Source organism: Salmo salar, chromosome 13 (assembly GCF_965601325.2).
Source record: "Salmo salar chromosome 13, fSalSal1, whole genome shotgun sequence".
Classification (NCBI taxonomy): Eukaryota; Metazoa; Chordata; class Actinopteri; order Salmoniformes; family Salmonidae; genus Salmo; species Salmo salar.
This window is the reverse complement of record NC_138303.1, coordinates 79,390,685-79,403,185: the sequence shown is the minus strand read 5'-3', so window position 1 is coordinate 79,403,185 and position 12,501 is coordinate 79,390,685. Positions and strand designations below refer to the sequence as shown.

The 12,501-nt window shown below is 39.3% G+C and overlaps 2 protein-coding genes across 7 annotated transcripts in view; one reads left to right on the top strand and one right to left on the bottom strand.

Moving 5' to 3' along the window:
• Positions 1-11,962, bottom strand: part of ncor1 (nuclear receptor corepressor 1) — a 121,982-nt gene extending 110,020 nt beyond the window's left edge. For 4 of the 6 annotated variants that reach the window (XM_014137923.3, XM_082960354.1, XM_014137925.3 and 1 more), the window contains exon 1: positions 10,976-11,133. The gene's annotated coding sequence lies outside the window, so the exon portion shown is untranslated. Of the gene's footprint in view, positions 1-10,786; positions 10,867-10,975; positions 11,134-11,826 lie in introns of those variants that run through there. The other 2 variants (XM_082960352.1, XM_082960353.1) reach the window with 2 other exon arrangements.
• Positions 11,782-12,501, top strand: part of pigl (phosphatidylinositol glycan anchor biosynthesis, class L) — a gene marked incomplete in the record, with an annotated part of 25,000 nt that continues 24,280 nt past the window's right edge. The window contains 2 exon segments of the mRNA NM_001141097.1: positions 11,782-11,808; positions 11,811-12,092. Coding sequence (NP_001134569.1) covers positions 11,811-12,092 — 282 coding nt within the window.

Below are 12,501 nucleotides of genomic sequence, written 5' to 3'. Positions count from 1 at the left end.
GAATGGCCGATTTCAAGTTTTCATAACAATCGGTCATCTGTATTTTTGGACACCGATTGTGGCCGATTTTTTTTTATTATTATTTTTTAACACCTTTATTTAACTAGGCAGATCAGTTAAGAACACATTCTTATTTTCAATGATGGCCTAGGAACGGTGGGTTAACTGCCTTGTTCAGGGGCAGAACGACAGATTTTTACCTTGTCAGCTCGGGGATTCGTTTTTGCAACCTTCCGGTTACTAGTCCAACGCTCTAACCACCTGCCTTACATTGCACTCCACAAGGAGCCTGCGTGGCAGGCTGACTACCTGTTACGCGAGGGCAGCAAGAAGCCAAGGTAAGTTGCTAGCTAGCATTAAACTTATCTTATAAAAAAACAATCCATCTTAACATAATCACTAGTTAACTACACATGGTTGATGATATTACTAGTTTATCTAGCTTGTCCTGCGTTGCATATAATTGATGCGGTGCCTGTTAATTTCTCATCGAATCACTGCCTACTTCGCCAAACGGGTGATGATTTAGCAAGCGCATTCGCGAAAAAAGCACTGTCGTTGCACCAATGTGTACCTAACCATAAACATCAATGCCTTTCTTTAAAATCAATACACAAGTATATATTTTGAAACCTGCATATTTAGTTAATATTGCCTGCTAATGTGAATTTCTTTTAACTAGGGAAATTGTGTCACTTCTCTTGCGTTCCGTGCAAGCAGTCAGGGTATATGCAGCAGTTTGGGCTGCCTGGCTCGTTGCGAACTGTGTGAAGTCCATTTATTCCTAACAAAGACCGTAATTAATTTGCCAGAATTGTACATAATTATGACATAACATTGAAGGTTGTACAATGTAACAGCAATATTTAGACTTAGGTATGCCACCCGTTAGATAAAATACGGAACGGTTCTGTATTTCACTGAAAGAAAAAAACGTTTTGTTTTCGAAATGATAGTTTCCGGATTCGACCATATTAATGACCAAAGGTTCGTATTTCTGTGTGTTTTTATGTTATAATTAAGTCTCTGATTTGATATTTAATAGAGCATTCTGACTGAGCGATGATAAGCAGCAGCACGTTCGTAAGCATTCATTCAAACAGCACTTTCGTGTGTTTGCCAGCAGCTCTTCGCTGTGCTTCAAGCATTGAGCTGTTTATGACTTCAAGTCTATCAACTCCCGAGATTAGGCTGGTGTAACCGATGTGAAATGGCTAGCTAGTTAGCGGGGTGCGCGCTAATAGTGTTTCAAACGTCACTCGCTCTGAGACTTGGAGTAGTTGTTCCCCTTGCTCTGCAAGGGCCGTGGCTTTTGTGGAGCGATGAGTAACGATGCTTCGAGGGTGGCTGTTGTCGATGTGTTCCTGGTTCGTGCCCAGGTAGGGGTGAGGAGAGGGACGGAAGCTATACTGTTACACTGACAATACTAAAGTTAAAAATATATAGTTCTGTGTATTGATTTTAAGAAAGGCATTGCTGTTTATGGTTTGGTACAGTCGTGCAACGATTGTGATTTTTTCGCAAATGCACTTTTGTTAAATCATCCCCCGTTTGGCGAAGTTGGCTGTTGCTTATACCCTGACTCTGTTGCAGAGGTGACACATTTTCCCTAGTTATAAGAAATTCATGTTAGCAGGCAATATTAACTAAATATGCAGGTTTAAAAATATATACTTGTGTATTAATTTTAAGAAAGACATTGATGTTTATGGTTAGGTACACGTTGGAGCAACGACAGTCCTTTTTCGCGAATGCGCACCGCATCGATTATATGCAACGCATGACAGGCTAGATAAACTAGTAATATCATCAACCATGTGTAGTTAACTAGTGATTATGATGGATTGATTGTTTTTTATAAAATAAGTTTAATGCTAGCTAGCAACTTACCTTGGCTTCTTACTGCATTCGCGTAACAGGCAGGCTCCTCGTGGAGTGCAATGTAAAGCAGGTGGTTAGAGCGTTGGACTAGTTAACCGGAAGGTTGCGAGATTGAATCCCCAAGCTGACAAGGTAAAAATCTGTCGTTCTGCCCCTGAACAAGGCAGTTAACCCACTGTTCCTAGGCCGTCATTGAAAATAAGAATGAGTTCTTAACTGACTTGCCTAGTTAAAAAATATTATGTATAAAAAATACTAATATTCGGCAAATCGGTGGCCAAAAATACCGATTGTTATGAAAACTTGAAATCGGCCCTAATTAAAATCGCCCATTCCGATTAATCGGTCGCCCTCTAATAAGAACATCCAATTGTCAAAGGTATATGAAATACAAATAGAATAGAGAGAAATAGTCCTATAATTCCTACAACCTAAAACTTCTTACCTGGGAATATTGAAGACTCATGTTAAAAAGAACCACCAGCTTTCATATGTTCTGAGCAAGGAACTTAAACGTTAGCTTTTTTACATGGCACATATTGCACTTTTACTTTCTTCTCCAACACCTTTGTTTTTGCATTATTTAAACCAAATTAAACATGTTTCATTATTTATTTGAGGCTAAATTGATTTTATTGATGTATTATATTAACTTAAAATAAGTTAATTCAGTATTGTTGTAATTGTCATTATGACAAATAAAATTTGGCCGATTTAATCTGTATCGGCCTTTTTTGGTCCTCCAATAATCGGTACCGGCGTTGAAAAATCATAAAAATCGGTCGACCTCTAATCACAACCACCATAAAAAAATACTGAATGAGTCTCTTCCACTTCCCTCATTCATATCAATAAGTCATCATTTTAGTAAAAGTATGATATATTTGGGGTTGAAATAACAAAACAAAACTTTGTCTCATGCAAATTTGTGCCAATGCCAGCCTTTACCTATGCAATGGCATGTAAATTACTTTTAGCCTATGTTTTTTTGTTTCAGGACTAGGTTTTATTTGAATGGTACCGTACCACCCACCAGCATGGCATTGTTTATTATTCATAAACACCTGCAAAGTTTGCTAGTTGTGACTGTGCTGAGCAAAATAATAGATCATCTTTGGATACAGCAAAGATGGTGTATAAATTACGATAGTTCACTCAGACCATTTACCGTTGAAAATAATTTGTTGGTTCCGGTCTACTTAACGGGGTGGCTCTCCCATAGACACTAATGCAATAGCAGCTGGGGCTGGTCTACTTAGTTCATTGACCTTCTTCTGTCTCTGGCTCAATGGCTGGCTTAGCCATGGTGAAAATTAAAAGTGGTGCAAACTTATGTTTTTGCGCCTCCACTTTTTTTTCCCAGCAAAATGTCATCGTCCATTGGATAATTTCTCAAGTTTCACTTATTTTTGTGCTAGTCTAAAAATAAAAAACGGTAGAATTGCGTGATACGATTGCATTTTAGATGTCGATTAAGGCATGTGGAATGCAATTTATCTTACCATTTCTACCAATCTGAGTGTAAGTTATGGTTTTCATACGCACATTTTCATTTCATTTATAACGTCTTTGTGACACAAAATCATTGTCATGTTGTTAATCAAAATTCTACAAACCTAAAAAGTAACTTCTATTGCCAACTATGTAAAAATTACATACATAAAGCCAACAAATCTAAACATTGCATCCTGCAGGTAGAAAATATCCTGATAAAAATAGATATCCTATAAATCACATTGGCTATGCATGGCCTGTCTGCAACAAACTTGTAACAAATATTAACTTGGGTCCAGCCTGAAGCTGGTGTTAGCAAACTTCCAACAACTTACAAAATATTCTGGGCCATCAGAGTTTCCTGCGCCAGTGAGCTCGGAACAGACACAGCTGTAGGCTATTTGCACAAGGGATAACAAGTAATCAGGTAGGCCTATTTTATGAAGTTTCCACTGGATCAAAGCATGACGTTTTTCCCTTTCACGCTGAGTGGTTATCAAAATTGGGAGAGCTGGAAAGATTTTTCAAATACATTAAGGAACTATTGTCATTCTCAATGGATGTAAAAACAGACTTAGTTTGCTTGCTGTTTGAGGAGAAGAAAACATTACTTTGAGAAGCTCCACAGCTCAATAGTGGTTGTGCATTAAGCCAATCAGATCCCCAAATGTGCACATTTATATGCCTACATTTGCGCTCAGGCCAGGTAGCCTACAGGCCTACTTCTATGAGTAAATCAGGTGTGTCCTTACTCAACATTGACAGGAGCATTCCAAACAAAAAGACAAGGACTAAATTGAAAAAACACAAAAAGGCAATGAAATAAACAAAAACTTGTTTCACACAAGTGAAGCATAGGTTGTGCACTCTGCAAGTAGTGTCCAGTCTGACAATGAGAATGGTAAACGACTAATAATAATAAATAATATTGAATATATTAACAGAAATTACAAACAAACATTGTAGATTAGAAATTATAGGAATTAACAGCAAATGTACTTCAGTTGAAGTCGGAAGGTTACATACACTTAGGTTGGAATCATTAAAACTCGTTTTTCAACCACTCCACAGACTTCTTGTTAACGAACTATAGTTTTGGCAAGTCGGTTAGGACATCTACTTTGTACATGACAAGTCATTTTTCCATCAATTGTTTAAAGACAGATTATTTCACTTAATCACAATTCCAGTGGGTCAGAAGTTAACATACACTAAGTTGACTGTGCCTTTAAAGAGCTTGGAAAATTCCAGAAAATGATGTCATGGCTTTAGAAGCTTCTGATAGGCTAATTGACATCATTTGAGTCAATTGGAGGTGTACCTGTGGATGTATTTCAAGGCCTACCTTCAAACTCAGTGCCTCTTTGCTTGACTTCATGGGAAAATCAAAAGAAATCAGCCAAGACCTCAAAGAAAGAAAATTGTAGACCTCCACAAGTCTGGATCATCCTTGAGAGCAATTTCCAAATGCCTGAAGGTACCACATTCATCTGTACAAACAATAGTACGCAAGCATAAACACCGTGGGACCACGCAGCCGTCATACCGCTCAGGAAGGAGGCGTTCTGTCTCACAGAGATGAACGTACTTTGGTGCGAAAAGTGCAAATCAATCCCAGAACAACAGCAAAGGACCTTGTGAAGATGCTGGAGGAAACAGGTACAAAAGTATCTATATCCACAGTAAAACGAGTCCTATAATCGACATAACCTGAAAGGCCGCTCAGCAAGGAAGAAGCCACTGCTCCAAAACCACCATAAAAAAAGCCAGACTACGGTTTGCAACTGCACATGGGGACAAAGATCATACTTTTTGGAGAAATGTCCTCTGGTCTGATGAAACTAAAATAGAACTGTTTGGCCATAATGACCATCGTTATGTTTGGAGTAAAAAGGGGGAGGCTTGCAAGCCGAAGAACACCATCCCAACCGTGAAGCACGGGGGTGGCAGCATCATGTTGTGGGGGTGCTTTGCTGCAGGAGGGACTGGTGCACTTCACAAAATAGATGGCATCATGAGAGAGGGAAATGATGTGGATATATTGAAGCAACATCAAGACATCAATCAGGAAGTTATAGCTTGGTCACAAATGGGTCTTCCAAATGGACAATGACCCCAAGCATACTTCCAAAGTTGCTGCAAAATGGCTTAAGGTCAACAAAGTCAAGGTATTGGAGTGGCCATCACAAAGCCCTGACCACAATCCTATAGAAAATGTGTGGGCAGAACTGAAAAAGCGTGTGCAAGAAAGGAGGCCTACAAACTTGACTCAGTTACACCAGCTCAATGGGCCAAAATTCACCCAACTTATTGTGGGAAGCTTGTGGAAGGCTACCCGAAACATTTGACCCAACAATTTAAAGGCAATGCTACCAGAAGGATTACTTAATCCTATCCCAGGTATTCCTTAAAGAGGTAGGGTTTCAGGTGCCTCCGGAAGGTGGTGATTGACTCCGCTGTCCTGGCGTCGTGAGGGAGCTTGTTCCACCATTGGGGTGCCAGAGCAGCAAACAGTTTTGACTGGGCTGAGCGGGAACTGTGCTTCCGCAGAGGTAGGGAGGCGAGCAGGCCAGAGGTGGATGAACACAGTGCCCTTCTTTGGGTGTAGGGACTGATCAGAGCCTGAAGGTACGGAGGTGCCGTTCCCCTCACAGCTCCGTAGGCAAGCACCATGGTCTTGTAGCAGATGCGAGCTTAACCACACTCCCTTTTCTTGGACTGTGCCATCCCCGCCGCATCCGCAATGGATTAGTTCACTGAGATAGGAGCGAATAAAATAGGTGTCTTGTGTGCCATTAAAAAGATTTGCTACTGCTCTACAAAAACAAGTAAAACTTGGTCAACCAATAGCCTGTCGGACAAACAATCGATTAATTGGGGTCAGCACTTTCATTAGCTAGCTAAGGTTAGCATGCTAGCTAGTTACACTGGCAGCTGGCAGTCAGTGCCCTATGTGTTTCTCTGCTACATGTGGAAATCACAACGTTCCCACACCCAATTTCTGAATAGGTATTAGCAGCCTGCGTCAATCTTCAATTTGTAACCTAAACAATAATTTCCACTTCAGGACAGGAATTACTTGGAATAGGTGTGGCAACTTCTGAGGTGGGCCTTTAAAGGCTTATTATTAATATTATAAACAATATGCACTTATGTCAAATGTATTACAATACCAGTAATACTGCCAACTTACATTATTGTGAGAAGAAAGAAAATGCGAACAAAAATTTCACTGACCACCTGCAGTACCCCTGTGGACCACAGGTTGACAATCACTGGCATAGACAAGCATCCATCAATGGCCTATATCTGTCTGGAAGGGCGGGTAGCAGTTTTGTAGGAGGCTGCTGCAAGGGTCGAGCCCAACGTAAGTATTAACAGAGGGGCTCTCTGGAGCAAACCTCATTGTGGAGGGCAAACTTCCTCGTCCAATAAAAAGAGCACACTACAAACAAAACATTTTGAACTGCAATGTTTTAATGTACACTACCGTTCAAAAGTTTGGGGTCAGTTAGAAATGTCCTTGGTTTTAAAAGAAAAGCTAATGTCCTTGTCCATTAAAATAACATAAAATTTATCTGAAATACAGTGTAGACATTGTTAAAACCTGTTAGGGCTAGGGGGCAGTATTGACACGGCTGGATAAAAAACGTACCCGATTTAATCTGGTTAGTACTCCTGCCCAGTAACTAGAATATGCATATAATTATTGGCTTTGGATAGAAAACACCCTAAAGTTTCTAAAACTGTTTGAATGGTGTCTGTGAGTATAACAGAACTCCTATGGCAGGCCAAAACCTGAGAAGATTTCAAGCAGGAAGTGGCCTGTCTGAGAAGTAGTGTTTCATCTTGGCTCTTTTTATTGAAGACTCAGGATCTGTGCAATAACGTGACACTTCCTACGGCTTCCATAGGGTCTCAGAGCCCGGAAAAAAGTTGAACGATATCGAGGCAGGCTCTGGCTGAAACACATTATCACTTTTGGCAAGTGGCCACTCAGAGTACTATGGGCTTAGGCGCGTGCCCGCTTCGACCGAATGCTTTCTTTTCCTTTGTCTGTTTACCTAAAAGAAGATTCCCGGTCGGAATATTATGGCTTTTTTATGAGAAAAACGGCATAAAAATTGATTTTAAACAGCGGTTGACATGCATCGAAGTACGGTAATGGAATATTTAGAATTCTTTTGTCATGAATTGCGCCATGCTCGCCACCCTAGTGTCTAGAACGCACTAACAAAACGCCGCTGTTTGGATATAACGATGGATTATTTTGGACCAAACCAACATTTGTTATTGAAGTAGAAGTCCTGGGAGTGCATTCTGACGAAGACAACAAAGGTAATAACATTTTTCTTATAGTAAATCTGACTTTGATGAGTGCTAAACTTGCTGGGTGTCTAAATAGCCCGGCATCACAGGGCTAGCTGTCTACTGAGAATATTGCAAAATGTGCTTTCACCGAAAAGCTATTTTAAAATCGGACATATCGAGTGCATAGACGAGTTCTGTATCTATAATTCTTAAAATAATTGTTATGCTTTTTGTGAACGTTTATCGTGAGTAATTTAGTAAATTCACCGGCAGTGTTCGGTGGGAATGCTAGTCACATGCTAATGTAAAAAGCTGGTTTTTGGTATAAATATGAACTTGATTGAACAAAACATGCATGTATTGTATAACATAATGTCCTAGGGTTGTCATCTGATGAAGATCATCAAAGGTTAGTGCTACATTTAGCTGTGGTTTGGGTTTATGTGACATTATATGCTAGCTTGAAAAATGGGTGTCTGATTATTTCTGGCTGGGTACTCTGCTGACATAATCTAATGTTTTGCTTTCGTTCTAAAGCCTTTTTGAAATCGGACAGTGTGGTTAGATTAACGAGAGTCTTATCTTTAAAATGGTGTAAAATAGTCATATTTTTGAAAAATTGAAGTAATATCATATCTAAGGTATTTGAATAACGCGCCACAGGATTCAACTGGCTGTTGAGTAGGTGGGACGCAAGCGTCCCACCTAGCCCATAGAGGTTAATGGGCAAAAGAACAGACACTGGACAGGCCAGCATCCCGGAGTCGCCCCTTTACTGTTGAGACTGGTGTTTTGCGGGTACTATTTAATGAAGCTGCCAGTTGAGGCCATGCGAGGTGTCTGTTTCTCAAACTAGACACTAATGTACTTGCTCAGTTGTGCACCGGGGCCTCCCACTCCTCTTTCTATTCTGGTTAGAGGCAGTTTGCACTGTTCTGTGAAGGGAGTAGTACACAGCATTGTACGAGAGCTTCAGTTTCTGGAATAGCCTTCATTTCTCAGAACAAGAATAGGTTGACGAGTTTCAGAATAAAGTTATTTGTTTCTGGACATTTTGTGCCTGTTATCGAACCCACAAATACTGATGCTCCAAATACTCAATTTGTCTAAAGAAGGCCAGTTTTATTGCTTCTTTAATCAGCACAACAGTTTTCAGCTGTGCTAACATAATTGCAAAGGGGTTGTCTAATGATCAATTAGCCTTTTAAAATGAGAAACTTGGATTAGCTAACACAACGTGCCATTGGAACACAGGAGTGATGGTTGCTGATAATGGGCCTCTGAACGCCTATGTAGATATTCCATTAAAAAAATCTGCCATTTACAGCTACAATAGTCATTTAGAACATTAACAATGTCTACACTGTATTTCTGATCAATTTGATGTTATTTAAATCGACAAACGTGCTTTTCTTTAAAAAACAAGGACATTTCTAAGTGACCCCAAACTTTTGAACGGTAGTGTAATTTAGAAAAACTGCTTACACCGAAGGTCCCCATCTTCCTTTTCAGAGTTACACTAATGCAGATGGCAGCCTGTACAGATTCAGTTTGAGAGGGAAAGTCTGAATGTTTATCTGATGCACACCCTGTCCTCTGAAATCTAGGATTTGTCAAAAACATCTGTTACACAGGTGTCATCCAGACAGACATGGCGAAGACAAGAATGACAAGGCACATTTTGTTGTCAGGATTAATCTGTCAGACAAATCCTGAACTGCTGTGCATCTCTAATGTCATGCTACTTCCTCCCCCCCAAAAAAGGTGATTCTTGAAGGGAACCAAATCGCCACAGTTGCTCTCCAAAGCTGCAGTTGCCTTTGAGCTTTTCCTTCAAATGCATAAACAATAAATTGGCATAAAATATCCTGCTTAAACACTGAATTCATACTTGAAATGACACACTACGTAGATTATGATGAAACAGGGAGCCTCAAATCCACCCCTCTCATGATTGTGAACCATCTCTGATACAACTTGGATATAGGCTACAGAAAACAAAATGCACTAGCGGCATGCACAAGGTGGCAGCTTCCTCAGTGAGTTTTTGATGCTTGTTCTACATGCCCACAAGGATGGCACAATAATTATCTTCCATCAGGCTATGCCATCTTCCTGCCAAGAATTTAGCAACAGATAAAACCTAAGGCAATGTAACATCACAACCACCAATAAGAATATTGAATGAGTCTCTTCCACTTCCCTCATTGCTATCATTTTTTACATAAAATGTAACGATCGATAAAATAGTAAAACTGACAACCAATGAGGACATATTATAGGAGACGAAACAGGTCACGTGTGCACTTCATAAATAAACTGGATGATCTGAGTCTGCATCTTTAGGCCAGCTGACTTTAGAGGACTTGGTTCACATTCTATTCAATACTGAGTCGCTCATCAATACAGAACATAATATCTAATACGACTCTTATTATCGTTTAGTACCAGTTTGTTGACAGACAGGACCAGATGTTGAATTGTAGTTGCAAGGAAAAAAACGTATTGTTCAGGCTGAATAAATAACAAGTACTGATTGCAACAAACCACTCTGAATATGATATTAGAGCAATGTATTGACTAAACATGGTGTCTCCGTGAAAGATTCAAATAGTTACTTTTGGGTTTGTTGGTGATGCTGGTTATACAGATGTTTACAATAACTAGCTAGTTTGTAATCATGTTAGCGAGCTAACTTACATGGCATGACTGCCTAGCTAGCTAGTTTGCGCATAACGTTTACGTTACTAGCTAGAAGTATAACCTTTACATCATCTCTGAAAATCAATTATTAACTAAGATTGTCTAAAACGAATGATCTAGTTAATATTCAACACAAGATTACAGCTGCAAACATTAGTAGCAACTTGGCATAGGAAATGCTCGCTGCAGTCTAATGCTTCGTCTCTGCCTGGTGCTTTTTGCCTTGTTAGCTTACATGCTAGCTAGCTTGCAATATCGATAGCTTGTTGCTGAATTTAAGGATATGTGCGTTTCATTTTAGTTGAAATGAACGAATTAACGGTAGCCTTCATTTGGCATAAATATGTAAATGCAGCATACTTGAACCCGTTATGAAGTACATAAAAACATCACATACCGTAAAACGACATTATGTTGTTGGCTACAATATTTCACCTATGAATTCTCAACCAAGCCGCCATCTTGCAAAGGGTAATTCGCACCCTCTAGTACAGTACGCTAAAGTGGCAGCTAAGCGTAACCCAAAGTTCTGCTATATTTTCAAAACATGTAACTTCTGTGCACATATAAAGAGATAGGTACTCACCTCACATTCGGAAAAATACCCTGTAAGAAGTGAAATGGGGTCTTATAGGGCAGATGCTTGTAAATCCGCTGTTGACAGACTGTGGAAGAGTGTTGTAGACAGAAGGCTGCACCACAGAGTTTGGCTGCACCACATTTGATTTGTCTAGTATCGATGTCCTGGCAGGATTGTGTAAATTCTTACATTTAAAAAAATACAGGACTTTCATGAAGCATATTTTTTGTGTGTGTTAAAGATATTTTAAAATAGTGATTAGCATTCAAATCATCGTTTTCCAAACTACGTGATTTTTTTCAAAGTATTTATTTTTATTATACCAAGGAGGATAATGTTGTGTAACGTTCAAACCATCCCCACAGGCGAACCAAAGTTCCATCGTGGCTCCCTCCTGAGACAAAAACTGCTTGTTTAACCCCCAAAATACAAGTAATAATGTGTCCACAGTTTAGATAAAACAAAAAACATGATTTGAATAAGATACATTATCGGTTGGTTGTTTCACGTTACCTTACATGCACCTTTAACGGAGTTGTCAACAAACGGATGCATCCAACAGAAATGCTTACAACAGAAAAGGGGAAACTTTCAGATGCCTATTTAACGTTATCATTAGAACATTTCTGAATTTCATATCAAATGGATATTCGTTTATTTACGGCAATTTTCTGTGAGTTTTTTGTAGATAGATATGATATATGGTCAGGGTATTAAAATGTGACGTTCCAGAAACAGGAAATACAGCAAAATATGTTACTTTTGTAGCGGAACCTTTGATACAGGAAACTTTGTGAAAATACGGAATGTTTATAACAACGGTAAAATAAATTTAAAAAAATGTATATTTTACTTACACTTTTTGGAGCAATTGTGTCCTACTTCTTTTGGATACAATGCATTTACTATCGGCAGAATTCAGCAAAGTCACGTAAACATTTGTTGCGATTTATGTTATGTAGAGACAAACAAATCAAATCGTCTCAAACAAGCGATTTAACTGGCGATGTTCGAGCACTCTTTTTAACGGCTCATCCAGATGATGAATGCATGTTCTTTGCACCAGCAATTTTGAGACTCGTGGAACTAAATGCCTCTGTTCATTTATTGTGTTTATCTCAAGGTGGGTTTACAATGAATAACAGATTTTGCTTTTCATTGGTCATTTGCGTAGCCTATGTATTCCGTCCTACAACCAGGGCTAGTTTTACATAATTTTCCATGGAAAATAGTAGCCGATTAAACTAACATATTTACGATGGAGGAGCTGCGACTGTTGTGGGCGGACTGGAACTCCGACGTCACATAAGTTATATTTATTAAAACAATACTGATTTCATCACCCAAAGAATAGCCCGCAATTACACACGACATTGTGGAGTTGAGTTTAGTCGTCTAGGAAAATAGCAATACGCTGCAGCACCAACTTGTCTGTATAGCTAGGTCTCCCAATTTCTATTCTGATCATTTGTTCAAAAACAATGGTTTGTTCAGCACTATTATTTAATTCATGCTTGACACAAGAAAAGAGA